At 38.2% G+C, this 20,868-nt stretch overlaps 1 protein-coding gene across 1 annotated transcript in view; it reads right to left on the reverse strand.

The window, feature by feature from the left end:
• POLR3B (RNA polymerase III subunit B) overlaps nucleotides 1-20,868 on the reverse strand; it is a gene marked incomplete at both ends in the record, with an annotated part of 141,272 nt that overhangs the window by 88,657 nt on the left and 31,747 nt on the right. Inside the window, 3 exons of the mRNA XM_080705137.1 lie at nucleotides 4,228-4,362; nucleotides 9,074-9,193; nucleotides 15,256-15,378. Of these exons, the coding sequence (XP_080561263.1) occupies nucleotides 4,228-4,362; nucleotides 9,074-9,193; nucleotides 15,256-15,378 (378 nt within the window). The remainder of the gene's footprint in view (nucleotides 1-4,227; nucleotides 4,363-9,073; nucleotides 9,194-15,255; nucleotides 15,379-20,868) is intronic.

Consider the following 20,868-nt stretch of genomic DNA (forward strand, 5'->3'; position numbering starts at 1 on the left):
TCAGTGAGACCTTGTTTCAAAGTAAAGAATAAAAAACAGGGCTGAGGGTGTAGCTCGGAAGTAGAATGTCCCTGGGTTCAATTCCCAGTACTGCAAATTAAAAAAAAAAGTTCAGAAAGAGGAAAAACTAAGTGGTGTATTATAAATAAAAAGCAGGCATATTTCTTCAATAATGAATATAACGGATTATAAATACTAAATCTGCATGCAAAATTAGCTGTACTAGTCGCCCTCCTCCTTTGTAACCATTTGTTTCTTTGTAGAGGAAAAAAAAACCCTCAACATATTTGTGATCTAAGTTAACAAAAAAACATTTAAGTACTATGTGCGTATTATATCTACGCTGATTATTTACTTAGCCAGGGGATCTGAAATTCAGTGAAATTTAAACTAAAGATTTGCTAAAGATTTCCATCATGACTATTTTCGAGTGTTTTTAATGGACAGTATCTTATTTTTAATGAAGAAGATATTCAAAGCTTATGAATGTCTTCTCTCTAGTCAGTAATGAAAAAAGAATTTCCTAAGTGAGGTTGAATTTTAGGCCTTTCCCCTTAAATTAAACCTATCTTCCTACTTTTTTTTTTTTTTTTTTTTTTTTTTTTTTTTACTAAAATCAACTTTGAGGCTGGGTGAGCGAGAATCTTGGACTTGAGTTTACTGTAAAGCAATGTTCTAAAAAGAAAACTTCCTCCTCAAAGAGCTTAATCCTTTCTTACTGTAAGACCCAGCAGTCTCACTTGTGGAAAGAAAGAATATAGGAATGGAAGCAGGTGCAGAGGGGCAAGAGGGGATGAGAAGCCCATTTCAGCCACTTCCTGTGGAAACTGGCAAAAGGAACTTGAATAAGCATCCTGAACAGAATCGAATGCCCTTAGCCTAAACCACAAAAGCTCGGTTCTCTTTTAATTAGTCCTCTATACTTAGACACTTTTGTCTCAAATTATGACAAAGTTTTTTTGGATCCCAGCTGAATTTGTTGCAGCCTCTTGATTCAAACACAAGAAAATGTCCCTGGTACCAAATAAGTAGGAAGTAAGGGTACAGTCAACATAAAAACTGCCCCATTAATATATTTCTCCACTCCTCAATTTTTAATTGAAGAGAAATAATGTCCAGTTACCAAAGCAGTGAAAAACTGCAGGGCCAAGTCACACAATAAACCACATTATTTAGGTCAAGAGTAAAATGATTAAAAGGGACGGAATGCTGGTGATAATATTCAACATTTTTCATTGCTAGTTTGAGGCCTTTCTGCCTGCTTAAGACAGGAGCACTATGAGCAAATCATATTTAAGGAAAAAATGCTGACAGCTCATCAATTGATTTTCAATGAAAATGCTAAATAAATTAATAAAGAAGTTAAGCTGCTGAAATACAGTTTCACCAATTAGCTTAATGTCAGAGAATTCTAATTAGGCGCCTTGAGATTGCTATTTAGTGTTTAAGCCTTCAGAGTGCCAAATTCTCCTTTTCACACAAACTGGTTGCAAAATTAAAGACATTAGGCAGCCTTAATTACATTATCAGAACAGCTGGGATTAGGCAATCTCTGAAGTCAAGACGGCATTCTTTTGTCACAGGGTGGAAATCCCTGGCTTTCCAGGGTGCCGGATTTTGGTGCCATTCCATATCTCACCCACACAAAGCAAGCTGCATTCGAAACAAAAAATTTGCAAACAAAGAATAGAGTAATATGCAGCAAATAATGAACACATTACCGAAAAAGAAAAGGTAGGTGAAGAGATTAAGCCTGAAATCGGTAGGTTTTGCTAACACCTCTACTGGCGGCTCGCCTGCCAACCCTCTGGTGGCAGGAAGACAGAGGGAAAGCTCTGTGAACGGGCTGGGCCAGTGGAGACAACTCTGTTATCTAAAGCTGGAGCACATTTATACTTCCTCATCCCATGGGGTGTGAAATTAGCAGCTATTGTTTTTACACATTTTTGCCAACACAGTGCCTTTTATGTCTTTACATTGTTAATAAAGCTATGTTTTCTTGCACATGGGAACCCTCTTTTTAATTCTAATTTCTTAAGCAACAGGATAGTCTCTCCTTCCTCCCTCCTAATGCCATTCCTTATTCCTCTAGATAATCAATGTTGTTTTTCAAGGACTTGTTTTTTCAGCATGTTTTTTTTTTTTTCCAACTGAAAATTAGTAAAAATCTGGATAGGTGGTGGTGGGACTACTACAGACCTTTGCACAGTGGTAAAAACCAACCTGCTGAGCAAAAAGAGCTCCCCCCGCCCCATCCAGACACTATCCCTCAAACCCAAAAGCTGCTTTAGCTTCTGAATCCTAGTCCTTCATTTAGGCTGTAGTAGTGTCTGCTGCTACTCAGCGCCATCATCTCATCTGGAATGCTGCCATCACCTCCCAGCTTGTCCACTCTTGGCCTTTTATCTCCAAGTCAGCGCTTTGCAAAGTAAAGTGTGGATCACGGCACTTCCCTCATTAAAACTCCCCAGTGTTCTTCTACTCCATGTAAAATTAAATCCAGACCCCTTTCTGTGGCCTGCAGGGCTCCAGATAATCCAGCCTCTGTCTAGGTCATCCGGCATCACACCTGGCTCTTTCCCACCACACCGACCCTCTTTCAAACTTTCAGTCCCTAAACTCATTCCTGCCCTGGAGATGTACACCTGCCTGTGTTTCTTGTTGGAATCCAGTTTCTCAGGTTGTGTGAGACTGGCTTTCAGCCATTCAGGTTTTAGCTTGGATGTCCAAGGGTCTGGCTAAAAATAGATCACTTTTTCAAGGAGATCCTCCCTGATAAAAGTAATACCTTTGCTACACCAATGCCTTAGTGCTCTATCAGGATACAACCCAAGATACTAGACATAAAGAGAAAGAGAAAAGTATGACCCACACTCAAAAGAAAAGCTAATTAAATGACTGACCCCAAGATGATAATAGAATTAATAAGCAATGATTTTAAAGTAGATATTAAAATTCAAGGGTGTAAATAAAAGTACAGTTATAATGTATAGACAAACAAGAAATTTCAGTAAAGAAGAAGCTGTAAAAAGAATATCCAAATGGACTTTCTGGAATTGAAAGGTAAAAATACCTAGATGAAATAATTAGCTGGGTGATTATAACATATTGGATCAGACATAAAAGAGTAAATGAACCTGAATATAGATCTATAGAAATTATACAATCTGAAGATAAAAATATTTCTAATTGACAGCACCTCTATATCAAAAAGTTTAATAGTATAACTAGACTCAGAAGGAGAAAGAACAGTACAGAAATATTTGAATAAAGCTTTGAAATTTCTCACATTTGATGAAAGATAAACTTATAGATATAGGAACTTTGTAAACCCTGAGCACGATAACAACAGTCAGTCACAAAATAGAAAAAGAAAGTACTTCAGTAGCTGCCAGGTTTCTATTCTAGCTCTTTGATTCAAAGATAATCGGGGATTGAAATGATGAAACATGAAGTTTCAAAGATTTTCAGACACGTGTTATCCAGTGAAAGGGGTAAACACTCCTAAAATAAGCACTTATCAGCAAAGACTTAGAGTGAGACTACAGACATCCTCACCAATCTACTCTTTTATCATGTCTCCAAAAGAACGAAGGGATGTTGTCCTCATCTACTCTCTTTCTCTCACTGGAATATAAAGACTAAGAAAAAGGGGATGTTTGTCTTATCATCTCCTTGTACACAGCAGGAATATGCCAGGAACACATCAGGTGTCGAATAAATATTTGTTAATGAAATAATATTAATTATAGTAATATTTTACTTCCAATGTTACAGGGGATTAAATAACTCATTACCAGGTAACAGGCTACTAGCATATTTAAAAATTAATTAAACTGTGTGGTGGCGCACGCTTGTAATCCCGGTGCTTGGGAGGCAGAAACAGGAGGACTACACAGGTTCGGAGCCAGCCTCAACTACTTAGTGAGGCTCTCAGCAACTTAGTGAGACCCTGTTTCCAAATAAAGTATAAAATAGGTCGGGGAGTATAGCCCGGAGGTAGAAGAGCCTCTGGGTTCCACCCCCAGTACCACAAAAAGAAAAAAAGTATTAATGTAGATTTTTCATAGTTTAAGAAATTCTTAAGACATAGTAAGTAATATATGAAAAGTTTATACTTCAAACATATGCAACCTACATTCCACTCAAGATTCTCCCCCTAAAATGAATACCACACTAATTTACATTACAGAAAATAAGACTTATGACATAAAATAGGGACGTCACCTGTCCTGCCAATTCCAATCGCTTGTTGCCATAATAGTCTCTGTCATCAACTTTATTATCTCCTTGGGCCAGAATTACTCTTCGTACCATCACTGCTGTATAGATACATTTGGCTCGGAAATTGAATTCCTTAACCTGTTAATTAAGAAATCAGAGAATTTTTGAGACAATGCAGGCTACATTTAAGGTACCTGAAGAAAAGAACCAATGTTACAACATTTGAATAAGAAAGCAGTGAATTGTTTTAATTCTTCCTACTCAAAGAAATTCAGCTAGTCTATAAGCTTCACCAGAGACGCAATGACGGCTTCCTCTCTGTACTCAGTACCTGTGGTAGCTTTCCTTCTGAGATGACAACTCTTAACTCCTTCCCCTGCTGTGTATTTTTCGCTACTCCTTCATTATGAGAGTCTATTATCCCTTTTTGATTGGCCTCTGATTAGTCTGACCAAAAAAATACAGCAGAAATAATATCAAGCCAATTCTAGCACTGCCTCTTAAATAAACTGGTAGTGTCCATTTCCTTTCTCATAGTGTCATGAGACACCTTATGAAAGCCCAGGACACTCTATGGTGGGGAGACAGGCCTCATGGGACAGCGCTGAGGAGCTCGGCTGTGTGGGGGAGCAATCTTGGATGTCCAGTGGAGCCTCCAGGTGACTCCATCCTCAGCTGCTGTCTCTTTGCAACCTCATGAAAGACCTACAATGAGGCTTACAACTTTAGGTGAAGCCCTTTAGTAAGTCACAGAACCATGTGAGATACAACACAGTTACCTTAAGCCATTAGGCTTTGAACTGTTTGGTACACAATGATATAAAATTATGCAACTTATTGACTAATGCAGCATTGTTTGGCATTGCTGAATTTGCTATAAATGTTCTAGACAATCTTGTCTAATATAAACGCTGAAGTCCCTCTGAATAAAGGTGGTTCAATCAATAAGTCAAATCAGACCTGGTAAAATAACTGCACGGGTTCATGTGGGACAAAACCTATAGGTAGATGTGTTCCCTACATCTAAAAAGAAGACATTATAGCCATTGCTTCTGTCAATTTAATGGAATATTTTACAGATTTTCTCAGAAAGGATATACAATATTATATTTCCTCTTTACACATCTTAACCATTTATTAAGATCCCAGTGAGATCTTATCACATATGACGGAATAATTCAGCAGATTGTGATTTAAAGTAACACAAGCATTCTCCTTCACTCCTTTTCTTGTTACTGTTAAGGAACTTCATCAAATAACAGTTGACAGAATTCTGTATATTTCAATTGGTTCATTTTCCTTCAAAGAATGTTTTATTTCTTCTCTAGATCAATTTATCATTTTTCTACTACTGAGTGCTTTGGAATGTATTAAAAATGTTTTTGAAATGTGGTAATAGAAAAAGGTAGGTCTAAACACTGCTTGTCATCTTGTACCCATAATACAACTGCATTGATAAGAAAGGTCTTTAAGGAGACAGTGTCTTGCTGGACGTGGTGGCGCACGCTTGTAATCCCAGCATTTGGGAGGCTGAGACAGGAGGATCACGGTTCATGGACAGCCTCAGCTACTTAGTGGGACCCTTTGCAACTCAGTGAGAACCTGTTTCAAAATAAAGAATAAAAAATAGGGCTGAGGGTGTAACTCAAAGGTAGAATGCCCCTGGGTTCCATCCACTCAAGTTAAAAAAAAAAAAGTGTCTTGTTCATCTTCAAAACACCTTGTATTCAAAACAGCAATCACCACAGCTCTAAATAATTTATATTCTCGCCGGGCGTGGTGGCGCATGCTTGTAATCCCCACGCTTGGGAGGCGGAGACAGGAGGATCGCGCAGGTTCTAAGCCAGCCGCGCGCTGGCTTAGGAGACCCTGTTTCCAAAATGAAAATGTAAAAATAGGTCTGGGAGTGTAGCCCCGAGGTAGAAGGGCTTCCAGGAACCCCAGTACCACCAAAAATAATAATAATAATAATAATAATAATAATTTATATTCTCAATTAATATTATAAAGCTCTATGTTCTATTTTATCTCTCTGATCTTAATGTGGCAAGGTACATTTATAATCTAACTCAAGTTTTATGAACTTTGCTTACTAATGAGAAAAATGAAGCAAACTTTCTTAAACCAAACTTGGTTTAAGAAAGAAGTTTTCAACAAAAGCCGCATCACAATTTCTTTTTTTTTTTCCTTTTTCTTCTTTTTTGGTGGTATGGGGGTTTCTGGAAGCCCTTCTACATCCGGGCCACACTCCCAGACCTATTTTATACTTTTTTAAAAAATTTGGAAACAGGGTCTCTTAAGCCAGCAAGGCTGGCTTCGAACCTGTGCGATCTTCCTGTCTGCGCCTCCCAAGCGCGGGGATTACAAGCCTGAGCCATCACGCCCGGCTCACATTTTCTTTTTAAATACATAAATACTGTTAGTTTTTCCCAAGACATTTATGAGCAGAAGTAAATATGGATATGTATAGCAAATGCCCCTGCAATATTCTATAAGGTACCTGAATCCTAATTCATCCTCCCTCCCCCTTTCACTACATGGAAAAGCAAATCCCAGTCTAAACTGAAATAAGTTAATACTCTAGGTCTAAGCTGAAATGAATGAATACTCTAGGTATAAACTGAAACGAGCTAATATTCAGTACAGGATGACTCCCACAGTCATACAGAGTGAGAACAATCTAATGTAGCGGCTGACATCACTGGTAGATGTCAGTAGTTCAGATGTTCCGTGTGGGGTGTTAACCTAAAAGAGGGAGAGAAAGAAGAACAAAGAAGCCCGGAATGCTGAAACAGAACTGGTATCAACAGAACTCTGGAAGCTCTGTTTTTGTTTCTTGGTTGTGGATATTGAACCTAGGGGTGTTCTACCTCTGAGCCACACCTCAGCCCTTTTTAGTGTTTCTTTAGAAACAGGGTCTCACTGAGTTGCTGAGGTTGGACTGTAACCTACAATCCTCCTGCCCCAGCCTCCAAAGTACTGGGATTACAGGCATGTACCACCACTCCCAGCTTCTCTGGAGACTTTCTAATACTACTCCACTCCCAGCTTCTCTGGAGACTTTCTAATACTACTTTGAACTCTGAAAGAAAGAGGTATCTGGGGACGAGGCATCTTAAAGACTAACTACCATTAGAGTAGTGGTTTCCAAACCTTTCTATGCCTAACTGGAGAAATGTCAGCATTCTATTAGTGAATACTCCTTACCTACCCAAAAGTTCTCCAACGTTAGAGCGCTAAGGAAAGTGATATTCTTTTTTTTTTTTTTTTTTTTTTTTTTTGTGGTACCAGGAATGGAACCCAGGGGCATTTGCACCTCTGAGCTACACCCCCAGTCCTATTTTTTGGTATTTTTATTTTTTGAAACAGGGTCTCACTGAGTTGTGAAGGGCCTTGCTAAGTAGCTGAGGCTGTCCATAAACCGTGATCCTCTGGTCTCCACCTCCCAAATGTTGGGATTACAAGTGTGCACCACCATGCCTGGCTGGAAAGTGTTACTGTTAACAGAGACTGTGGCCTCGCAGAGAGCTGGGGAAATGCAGAGCTTTATGTCACTATCGCTGCATCATCACAAGAGCTCTGTGTGGAAGAGGTTATGACTTTCATCACACTGACTGTACATTATACAGTTGGGAAGGAAAAAACCAGGATTTGAACAACTGTGTCTCTGGTTCCCAGGCTCTTTGTTTCCACTGTTTTTCAAAACATCTTTCCAGCCATCCCAATGAGCCTAAACTTGAGTTTAGACCAGCTTTCATGTTAAGAACTTTCTAACACTTTGAATTAGATCGCCAAGGACATACAAATGGCGTCAGACAGTATAATCAGAGACTTGTAGTATTTGCTTGCAGGTGTTTTAACATAAGAAAACTGAATTAAATGCAATCAGGTGGCTACTCTCCACTTTCAGAGATCTCTCAACCTTTCAATATTTTACAACCAGATTCTGAAGGTATAGCTTGCAACCCCTGAATCAGGTTACTCATGCATAGTACACATCATGACTCTAACTCAGAAATTGAGTGTCACGTATTAATAACTGGGGGGGGGTGTCCTTCCAACACCCCACAGGCCAACATGACTGATCTGTTTAATAAGGTAATAAAAACACATAAGTGAATATCATGTATGAGTTCAAGAGACAAAATAGAGGCTCCAGTTCTCTCTCAACCACTGATCAGCTGGATGATTAAGGCAGATCATTCAGCTTGTTTGATAAGAGAATCTTCACTAAAAGCAAAACAATGTAAACTTCAAGCTTTAAGTTCTAGAAAATGAATAATCAAGTAAGTATTTAAAAAACTATCTATCATGCTGAATGGTGGTACAATAACATGAATGTACTTATTAATGTGAGAGAACTTTACACTTAAGACAGTTAAACTTTACTTGGGAGGCTAAGACAGGACAATTGCTGGTTCAAAGTCAGCCTCAGCAACATAGTGAGGACCTCCACAACTCAGTGAAACTGTTTCAAAATAAAGAACAAAATAGAGCTGGGGGTATAAACATGAGCTTGTTTTCATTTATTTTCAAAGCATTTATTTAAGGACAGCCACCCTTTAAAGCCATAAAAGTTAGTAGCAACATTAATAGGTATACAATAATGATAAGACTGAAAGAAGAACCTCAAAAGAATAAATGCAATGATGATGATGGTGTAGCTTGCTCTGAATACAAATTCCTGCTGATAATGCAAGATTATTTCCTGTGGGGTAGTATCGTCCTCTTTAGAATTTTCTCTTCAGGAATACACTTTAAACAGTGCCAACACCTATTCACAGTTCTTCAGCAGAAATTCACAGATCCCACAATTATCACTATTCACAACTGAAAAAGTGTTACTTACTGGTACATGAGTCAAAATGGTAGAAGCCAGGAGCTCTCTCGCTTCTTCTATTTTGGTTTTCTTTGGTCCGCCTCCCCACATTCTTTGCCTTCGTACTTTATTCCCTATGTATTTTAATGCCTATAAAAACAGACCACAGTGTTTGATCCTGTCACCAGAGAGAATTTATTTAGCCCTTACCTATACACACATCATAGGCTGCAAGATAAGGAGCTTGGTCATAGAAAAAGCTGCACCGAGTAGTACAAAGTATCCACATTCACCATGATTCATTGACGAACTAGCACAGCACACGGCCTAAGACACTGCCTAAGATACTGGTTCTTTTTTTCACTTTTCAAATTGTTTTCTCATAAAATTGATACAGGATCATTGTGGGACATTCAGAAAATAAAGATTAGGGGGAAAGAGCATGTGTGTAAAAGTCATTAATCCTTCACTCAGAAAGAAACATAAGTAACACTAAGGGATGGTACTTCTTTACCTCTATGGGATGGTACATTTTCATTTTTTTATTTAAAAAAAAATCATACCATGTCAGGCCCCTATGTTATAAACTATAAAACATTTCTAAGAGGAAACAAAACCCAAACAGAGTATGACATTTTCATGAACTGGATATTTAATAGTGTTAAAAAGTAGATTACTGTTCAAATTCTCTCTCAACTAGCCAATAAATTCATAATTGTTAATTATATTTCTGGTAGACTTTAAAAAAGTTGATTCTGAATTTATTTAAAATTCACATGGAAATGCAAAGGACCTGGAATACCTATAACAACAATGAAAAAGAAATCAGAGGAGTTAACATTATCTGATTTCATTTATAGGGTCACAGTTATCAAAACAGTGTTATACTGGCATACAGACAGCCATGGAAGAGAACAAGAAGTCCAGAAACACACCCATGTTACTTGGCCAATTGATTTTTTTCACCCCAGAGACACAGATTTATTTAGAAAAAACGATGCAATTATGAAAGAAAATATATGTATGGAGAGAGACTGATTGTGTGTGTGTGTGTGTGTGTGTGTGTGTGTGTGTGTGTGTGTGTGTGTTGGGGGGTGTTCTGGGGTAAAATAAGAAATCAGACATTCAAAGGAGAAATCGGGTCATCTCCAAAGAGAGAGACAGTCTGGCCAACTGATTTTTGACAAAAGTGCCAAAGCAATTCAATGAGGAAGAAGTCTTTTCAACAAATGGTGGTGAAACAACTATCCACAAAGTAAAAAAATTAACCTCTACCTCACACCAGCTGGAAAAATTAGTTTAAGATAGATTTTAAACCTCACATTAAAAACTATGTATGTAAGGTTTCTAGAATAAAATGCAGAACATAGGTTTCATACAAAAACTATAATTGTAAGGCTTTGAGAAGAAAACAGAATATATTCTTGACACTGAGGCAGGCAAAGATTCCTTAGAGTATAGAAAGCAATAACCTTAAAAGATAAAAGTTTCTTGATAATTTTTTTTAAAAAATTCAACAACAGGCCGGGCATGGTGGCGCATGCTTGTAATCCCCGCGCTTGGGAGGCGGAGACAGGAGGATCGCGCTGGTTTGGAGCCAGCCTCGCTGGCTTAAGAGACTCTGTTTCCACATAAAAATGTTAAAAAATAGGTCTGGGAGTGTAGCCTGTGTGAGTGTATACCGGAGGTAGAAGGGCTTCCAGGAACCCCAGTACCACCAAAAAAAAAAAAAAAAAAAAAAAATCAACAACAGTGAAGAAAATAAGTAGGGAAAAATATTTGCAAAAAATAAATCTGACAAAAAATTTATATCCAGGATTTAAAAGAATTCTGAATTTATGAACAAAAAGACAAACAACTCATTAAGGAATTAACAAAGAATTTGGATGTTTTACCAAGAAGGAAACACTAATGACCAACACACACATAAAAATTGTTCAACATCATTCATCATCAGGTAGATGAAAATTAAAACCACATTAAGGTTTCCCTACACATTCACTAGAACGTTAAAGACTGACAACACCAAATAGAGGTGAGAACAAGAAGCAATGAGAACTGCCCTGCATTGCTAGCAGGAATACAAAATGGAACAGTCATTTTGCCAACATTATAGTAAGTTACATATACAGCCGTCTTCTGATCCATCATCTTTGCATCCTAAGTATTTATCCAAAAGAAAGAAAATCATGTCCACACAAAGACTTGTTTATAGTAGCTTTATTCATAATAGACAAAGTCTAAAAAAAATCAATGAAAAAAACAGTAAACTGTGAAAGTCACACAATAAGATATGGACACAACAGAATGAGCTACATGGACAAATGACCTAAGAGGGAATAAAGAGGACTTGGATGAATCTCAGGCAGTATGTTCAGCAAACGAAGCCAGGCACAAGAGGGCATCTATGAAAGGGCATGCATAAGTTCTAGAGCAGGCAAAACTAACTCAAGGTGGAATGCCAGAATAGTGGGGGGAAAACAGGAGTAGAGGGAGATAAACTAGGAAGGGGCACGAGGAGAGCTTAGGGGATCATGGAAGTACTTTTTATTTTATAAAAGTTATACATGTCAGATTGTACATTTCAGTGTACATATACCACTTCTAACAAGGATGAATAACTAAGATCAAGTAGGAGGTGCAGAGCACGAATGTGGAGGCACTGGGACTGCTGAAGGCGGTGTGGTGCGTGAGGGTGCCTAGCACTACCCAACGTATTTTGTATATGTTGAAGTTTTTCCATAATAAAAAGTGTTTAAAGAAGAGGGTCATGAGGTTATTACTTAGTAACAACAATATACTTTTTTAAAAAAACCTGCCTTGCCGGGCGTGGTGGCCCACGCTTGTAATCCCAGCATTCAGGAGGCTGAGACCTGGAGGATCACGGTTCGCGGACAGCCTCAGCTACTTAGTGAGGCCCTCTGCAACTCAGTGAGACCCGGTTTCAAAATAAAGAATAAAACCCGGAGGTCAAATACCCCTGGGTTCCATCCCCAGACCCGCAAAAACAAAAACAAAAACAAAAACAAAAACCTGCCTTTCAGTTCCTCAGAAGAAAGGGCTGGTATTCCCGCGTCTTTATCCTGAAATTCCCATCCCAATTATCTGCTTGGGAAATTCTTTTCATGCTTCAAAACCAAATCAGATATTACTTCCTCCGTGAAGCCCTTCCTAACCCCATTCTTCTTTCTCTGCTATTTTTACTCCTTGAGCGCAAAGAACTGAGGGCTTTGTGTTCATTTCATTCTATGTTTTAAAATTAACTACTTATATGCATGTTTGTAGATTCCGAGGGTGGGAACTTTACTTTTTGAGTCCCAATGACTGGTACAGTGCCTGAAACAGAATGAAATCCCCTCTCATGTGATAAGATTTGGACACGAAATCTAAGAATTTTAACTAAGACCCTGAGAACACTTGCTGCAATGACCTAGCAGTAAGTAGTAACTAAGTAACTGATTAAGCAAGTTTAGAGCCAAGGGTCAACAACTAAACCAATTATTCCTGGTTTTGGTTTTCCCTAAACTGAGCTGTCTTTATTAATTATTTTTTCCTTTTAACTCCCTTGGAATGAAGATTCTACACTTCTTTGGGAAAGAAACAGAAACACAGAAGAGCAGGGTCCCCCTTCTGATATAGCAAGTCACCTTTTCCCTGGAACACCTAATAATCCTGTCAGCGCTTCACATTATGAGGGTGTAGGAATAGCGCTCTCCTTTATAAATAGACAAAAAAAAAAAAACCCAAACAAACAAACCCTAGTGCACCCCAAAAAGGGCAATAAATAATTTATTATCTATACACCAGAGCCCTTTGCAATGGCAATGTAAAACACACGTAACCAATAGAGAGCAATGGCTTCATGATCAAAAGAAATATTGAAAGGGAGGCAGAGGCTGGTGAGGTGGCATATACCTGTAATCCCCGTATTTGGGAGGCTGAGACAGGAGGACTGCAGGTTCAAGGACAGTGTGCAGTAATTTAGTAAGGCCCTGTTCAAAATAAAAAACTAAAATAGTTCAGAGGTAAAACTTCCCTGGGTTCAATCCCCAGTACAAAAAAAAAAAAAAAAAAAAAAAAAAGCAAAAACAAAACAAATCCCCCATCTTTTAAGATATCCATCAAGGTATCAATTTTTCAAAGGTTCAATTATATAATGAAGCGTGCTTGCTACATTTTCATTTAGAATAGCATCAGGAATACCCATTTCTATAACTGATCGTGTATGTTCAATGTATGTGTGGACTATTTTGGATCACTCTGGCTTCTGTACCCTCTAATTAGTTGCAAATAACTTATCTATGTCTTAATCCAGCATGCAAAATCTAAAGACTTTCAAGGTGAACAGTTGCACTTTCTGTTCAGGGAAACAGAACATTTGTCTTCCTCATGTTAACTGGTTATGTATTCCCTCCATCTTTTCACTGACTTCTCTAATGCAGTTGGCTGAAATTTTCTGTCACTACCTATTTAATAGGACTAAATCTATGAGTTTCTAACCCACTGCTTAGTCCTTGCTCAAACAGTGTAACAATGCTTAAAGTTATTTGACCAACAATGATAATGTTGGCAATAAAATGTATAGTGGGCCTTATTAAAGCCACCTGGGTACCATTAAGGCAAATCACAGCTTTAAAGAAGAGTGAGTCTCCCAACTAAACCAATTATTCCAGTTCACAGCGTAAATTTTATATTTTCTACATCCTAAAAAGTTCTTAATGCCTTCTCTTCATATTTTTAGAACTCTTGGGCAATATTACTTCAGTTTGTAACAAAGATCAATAATGCCTACCAAAATTTGATTTCCAATAAAGGCTAAAAATAGCCTCTTCTAATCCAAACAACTTTTTCTGATGTCACATGCCCAACCATTTCAATTGTTAATTAACTACAGAAAGGACAGCAGTGATGAGAATACTCCCCACCGATTTGTGCTTAGGAGTCATATATACTCACATATGATAACTAATGTTCCTAATTATTTGGCTTAGCCTACAAAAATATCAAGACTGATTTTATTTCAAAGCAGATACAAATGGGAATGCTATCTCTATGAGCATCCTGGGCGACAAGAAATAAGCAGCCTGGAATTTCCATCTTGTAGTAAGTATCCTACACAGTAGACAACATGCATATGGGCAAATAAAACTGTCAGCCAGTTGTGGGGAAACACACCTGAAATCCCAGTGCTTGGGAGGCTGAGACATTTTCATTTAGAATAGCATCAGGAGGTGCTAAGCATTAGGAGGATCGCAGGTTCAAGAACAGCCTTGGCAAGTAGTGAGACTCTCATCAACCTAGCAAAACCCTGTTTCCAAATAAAAATAAAAAAGGGCTGGGTATATAGCTCAGAGGTAGAATACCCCTGGGTTCAATTCACAAAAAACAAAACCAAAATTAAAACAAAAAATTCTATTGTGGCTGGATACTAGGGAATTCCTACTTCCAGGATGGCTATGAAGCAGAGAATGAAAGGGACGTTAAGAGCTGGGGATGCAGCTTAGTGGTAAAGTGTCTGCTTAGTATATAGGAGGTCCTGAGTTCAATCCCCAGCATGTATATGTATGTATGTAAATATGTCTGTCTGTCTCTCTCTCTCATAAATACACATATGAATATTAAGGAGAAAATGCTTTTTAAAATCCTCTACAAAAAGCCAGGCATGGTTGTGCATGCTTGTAATCCCAGTACCTGGAAGGCTGAGACAGGAGAATCACAGGTTCACGGCCCTCCTCAGCTACTTAGTGAGGCCCTCTGCAACTCAGTGAGACCCTGTTTCCAAATAAAGAATAAGAAATAGGGCAGGGGGTGTATAGCTCAGAGGCAGAACATCCCTGGGTTCAATCCCCAGCAACACACACACACACACACACACACACCCTCAACACTAAAACTGCTGTTTTTTAAAAAAATATTATTGCTCAAGTAAGAAAGAAAAAAAACCCCAGAATCTGCCATTATATCAGAATGAAAAGTCTCTCAGCCATATATTCTTCTAAGTAAGACACCATAGGCTGATAAATTGTCTAAGCAAATCCCTTCTTTAAGTCCTTAAAAATGAGTCAGAGAAACTTCTCTACCATTCCCTTGATGTCCCCAACACCCTTCCCAAACCCATAACTCCAAAGACCGCTGCATCTGATGGCTTATCAATGAATAGCAGTAAATCTCCAATTCCAACTCATAGCAAAGGACACCATGAAAGGACACACCTGCATCTGTGTGAAAATCTGAGCTTTCTGGCACTCCTCCAAACTGGGTCCAAATGCAGCCATCACGTGCTCCTCTGTTCCAATCATCTGCACAATTTCCTGGTCACTCTCAACACCCATGGCCTAGGAAGGAAAGAAAAGATAGAGAGAGTGTTGGCTTTGTGTTAACTCACTGACATTTGCTTATGCTAATTTGGCATTGTTTGTGGGTATTACTTCTAAGCAAAAGCTAGCTCTTCTCTCAGAAACGGTGCCATCTGGCATTGGCAGCCATAGCACAAGCTGCAGAAGAACCTGAAACAGAAATTTCGATTAGGAAAAGGCAAACAAACATTCTCAAGCATTTTTTTGCATGTGTGATACCTTCTAAAATTTTTCAATATTCTAAGAGTTTCATCATAGAAAAAGGAAGTCTGGAGGCACAGTGGAGGGGACTGGTCAAAATTACAAAGGCAAACTGAAAAGAAAAATAGCCAAAGGACTGATAATCAGAAAACATGCTCTGTTCAAAATGAGCAGAACTCCAATTCGATTTGTTGCAGATTGATTTTTCTGAGGATTGTCAAATCATTCTTGTTCAAGCTAAAAGAATTTTCCTAATGAATGATTTACCTCACTATTCTAGAGATATCAAACCATAATTTACGCAGGTTTTAAAAGAGATGTTTAAAAACTAAGAACACACTTAACAGGTTCAGGAAACCCACTTAAGTGTTTCAAGGTGGCAGCAGCCACACAGGTCTTCTGTAGATCCCATATGGTCTGAAAGCTCACTCCTTCACACTTTGCCTGGAACTCTGCTGTGCAGAGAAACAGAGCACAATCCCACTAAACCTTTCTTGGCAGAGTTAGCAATCTGCTTCTTAGAAGTTAGGGGGAAAGATTATTTTTCCACTAAAATTCTTCCTTTATCTTTGCAGAAAAGTCAAAATTAGAGAATAATTGTCCAGTCAAGCTTTGACCACCTAGTTCTCAGTTATCTTCCACACACAGGAGAAAGGGAGAAATGAATTCCAAGGGCATTACCCTGAAAACAAGTGAAAGGATCTTTAGCTAAAAGATATGAGGTCTGCGGCATTCCTCCTCAAAAAATGCCAACCACAGACATAGACGTACAACTACTACTGCCATGTACCCTCTCCTACCTTACTGTTTCCATTTGTTTAACGAGATGGCATGAACAGGTACCTTCCAACTCAAAACATACTATGATTCCAAATTTGATTTTCAGTGGTTAGTGTTCTATAACTTCAAATTGGACATTTTAGGATGAGATGTAAATTTACTGAAGTTGTGAAGACTTGAGGAAATAATGAACAGATGATATGATCAACTGCAGTGGCTTAAAAAATGTTCCCAATGCCCTTCAAAAGGTGAAGGCTGTAGGTATAACTTGGTGGCTCACTTCTATAGACAAAAGTTGGAAGCAGCTTGTGTAATTTTGGGCGTTGGACTATGAGAGAAGATACTGCAGCTTCCTGTTCTGGCTGTGACATCAGGAAGACAATTCAGCAGTCCTCAGGCAGGTCCAGCGTGAGGGACTACCTCCTCTTACCAAGCGCCAGCTGCTATAGGATAAGCCATGCAGAAGCAGCCCCTCCGGCTCCAGGTGACAGAAGCTGGGCTGATGTTTCAACTTTGGAAAGAACTTGAGAAAAACCACATAGCCAAGCAACCCCAAATTATTGACCAACAGAACTGTATAAAAATTTGTTACACAGTACACATAACTAATAAAATAACTTTGGGACATAAGTTTGTTATTTGAGCCAGAGGTAATGGTACATGCTTATAATTCCTGAACTCGGGAGACTGAAACAGGAGGATCACAGGTTCATGGCCAGCCTCAGCAACTCAGTGAGGTTCTCTGCAACTTACTGAGTCCCTGTTTCAAATTAAAATTAAAATTAAAATAGGAGAGTATAACTCAGAGGTAGAATGTCCCTTCGGTTCAATTCTCAGTACAACACACAGAAAAGTTCACTATTTATATCTACTAATTTTTTTAAAAATATATAACTTAATTTGTTTAAACTTTTTTGTTTTACAATCTTTCAGGACACAAATTCCTTTTTTGGTACTTAAAATTCTGTAATCTTTTTGTCTTTAATTTGATATAAAGCATTAGTTGCATAAATGGATACTAGAAATAAACTCCATTATTGAAAAATTATACAAGTTTATTAAAACACTTAGCCTGCCGGGGTGGTGGCGCACATTTGTAATCCCCACGCTTGGGAGGCAGAGACAGGAGGATCGCACAGGTTCAAAGTCAGCTGCGCTGGCTTAAGAGACCCTGTTTCCAAATAAAAATATAAAATAGGTCTGGGAGTGTAGCCCGGAGGTAGAAGGGTTTCCAGGAATCCCAGTACCACCAAAAAACCAACCAAACAAACAAAACAGCCTTTCATGCATAGATTCCCAAAGCCAGTGATACTGCCCCCAGGAGGGGGATGGTAGAGCAAACCCAGGGTGGGGGGTAGTAGCCTCAGATGCAAATGGGGGGAGCAGAGAATAAAAATAAGGGGTAGTAGGTGGAAGTGCCCAGGGATCACTAAGAAAATTTTTATTTTTTTTCTGAACAGGAGGAAATAAGAGAATAAATTTGGGAATCTATGGATTAAAGACTAGCAATTCTAAAAAATGACCAGTTCTAATTTTTTAAACAAAGGAAAACCAGTTTCTTAGAGCTCAAGCACACGAGTCGCTTCTACTCTGCTGGTGACAGCACACTGTAGACTCACCCGCAGCTTGGCCTCAGGCCACGGGACACAAATACTAGGATAAGAGTTTTTCTCTGTGAAAAGCTAACTAGAGTATCTCAAAATAATGAGTTTCACAATGGAATCAACATGTAAGATACTAAAGTAAATAATCTAATAAAGTAAATACTAAAGAAGCTAATTTTTAATAAAATCCAATTATGCTTCCCTAAAATCTTAGAAATAAAGTTTGCAGCCAACATACTTCACCTCTCAGAAGAAAGCCCAAATATTAACAGATATCTGTATGGGACAGAAACTAAACTGAGATGCAAAATAATATAGCAAGAAAAGGTCTGAGACAGAAAGAGAATCCTGAGTTGAGAAAGCAGCAGCTTTCTGAATTAGTTCCCTTTCTTTAGGTCTGTTAACTCTACATCAAGTAAACTGAAAGCCACTTTGATTTTAGTAGTTTTTATTTCAGTAATCTCCAAGTGAAAAAGACTATAAGCTGGATTCTCTACTTTGGCATTTAATAGTAATGAAAATATATTTTCTCATTTGATGTAAGGATTGCCACTTCAAGTTGTACTGATGCTAAATCTAGGCAGTAATTTTATATTTGCATAAAATTCTTAAATGGCCTAATGAGGATCTAAACAGACTTCTTAGGGCCTCCAACTATATGTAAGCCATGAAACAAAGATATTCCAAGCCCATGGTGAATGATACCACATGTGCAGAGAGCAGGACTCCTGCCAAAGCTGCTCTGTAAATAACTGAAGTTTTTTGTATCAAGTCACTGAAATACAAGGGTGACAACTCAGTCAAGTTATCATCAGAAGCACTTCTAGCTCCAAAGACTTTATGACTATTTAGCCTTCAGTCGTCACAGCTACGAATAAATGATATATCACTATGGAAACAAACAAAACGCACAACCATCTTGCTTTACAGATATAGACATCAGAAAACTAGCTTTATATAGAACTCTTTGTACTACTCCCTCTAATCTGAAATCATTCCCACTAATAAGTCAAAAGTAAACGCTATATAATAACCCTATGAAAAATAGCAGATAATATATTTCAGCAGAAGGTCAACCCATCTGGTAATCAGCAATAATACTGAATAAATTCAAGGGGAGGTATTCTTTATGAAATGACAGGAAGTCCTCTCCTGGGATATTCAGAGATGCCCAAAGACAAAAAAAAAAGAAAGAACACGAATGAGCAGAAGAGAATTGTACACTAATGGCAATATGCTGAAATCAGTGTGTGACAGTGGCACAGAAGAAAACATCTTAAGATACCAAATATTCAGAAATCTCCCATTTGTCCTTAAATCTACTTACTAACACTAGGAATGGCCCTAGCAGACACTGAGAGAGCTGTGATGGCCTTTTTCATATCTGCAACTGTTTCTCTTTAAAGATAAAAACTTTCCATACAAGCTGGCTTCCAAGAAACAATTACCAGCAGCCTTAAAACTGGACCCTCTTTTTCACAAAAACTTTCCTGCCAATAATGTCATAGTGCAACGAACTGCCAAAGGCTTGAGAATACAAAATGGAAAGCAGGGAAGAAGATTCATGGGCAGGAGAACCTTTGTGGCAATTCCAGTCCATAAATAAGGCTGATCTGGGTCTTAAAAGCTTTACCCGTCATATTCAGACTCAGCGTGCAATCTGGACACCCTGCTGTTTCTGCCACTTTTAGACAATTGTTGGTTACAATCAACAACCATCAAGTCCTAATGACTGTCAAGGTCTGTGTTAGGGCCACCAACACAAAAAGAGAAATGATGTGGCTTTTCTGGCAACCCAGTTTATTTTTCCCAGCTTCTGACCGTAAATGGGGAAGGAGAACTAAGGAAGAGAAAGGGGATCCTCTTTCTGGGCATTCCACTTTCAAAAAAAACATGATCTCATTTGTGCTACACAACAACTTGTAGGTGAGTTCTCACTTTATAGATGAGTTATTCAAGACTCAAAGAGATTGAGTAATCTGCCCAAGGTACAGAAATAATGAGTAAAAAAACTGGTATTTAACCTAGATCTGTCTGATTCTAATAACCAATACTCTATGTTACCTCCAAACTGAAAAAGTCTAAATCATTATCAAACAAGTTCCCATCCATTTATTGAAACATCTCTAAAGTGGGAGGCCAAAAAAGTGGCTATATATGAGCAAAACATCTATTTAGTTCATTTATTTGAACTAAGATTTTGTTTAAACTTAATTTTTTTTAATTTTTTTTAATTTTTAATTTTTAATTTTTTGGTGGTACTGGGGTTCCTGGAAGCCCTTCTAACCTCCGGGCTACACTCCCAGACCTATTTTTACATTTTTTATTTGGAAACAGGGTCTCCTAAGCCAACACACGCAGCTGGCTTCGAACCAGCGCGATCCTCCTGTCTCTGCCTCCCAAGTGCGGGGATTACAAGCGTGCGCCACCACGCCCGGCTTAAACTTAATTTTTATATCCTATTGACTAGACTGTTAATGGACACATCTCTGAGAAAAAAATGGTAATGCAGTGTGTGTGTGTGTGTGTGTGTGTGTGTGTGTTAAGATAAACTTCTACTCACAGGATGAGTCTCACAAATGATCAGCAATGTGAACAAATGTGTATGTATAAGAGCTGTGTATAAGAGTAAAAACACTTGAGGGGAAAAAATAATACCTGAATGTCCTGCTATAGGAAAATGGTAAAATAAATTATACCACATGTGCAGCTTCTAGCAGATACTCACTAAAAAAGATGATGCCAATTCATATTTATAGACATGGAAAGCAATTCACAATTCATTGTTAGGTAAAAATAAAATTATTGTATATATATTATAAAAATCAGATGAAAAAGGTCTGGAAAAATATATTTAAAATGTAGCTATAGATTCCAGTGGCTA

This window comes from Muscardinus avellanarius, assembly GCF_963383645.1.
Source record: "Muscardinus avellanarius genome assembly, chromosome: 11".
Classification (NCBI taxonomy): Eukaryota; Metazoa; Chordata; class Mammalia; order Rodentia; family Gliridae; genus Muscardinus; species Muscardinus avellanarius.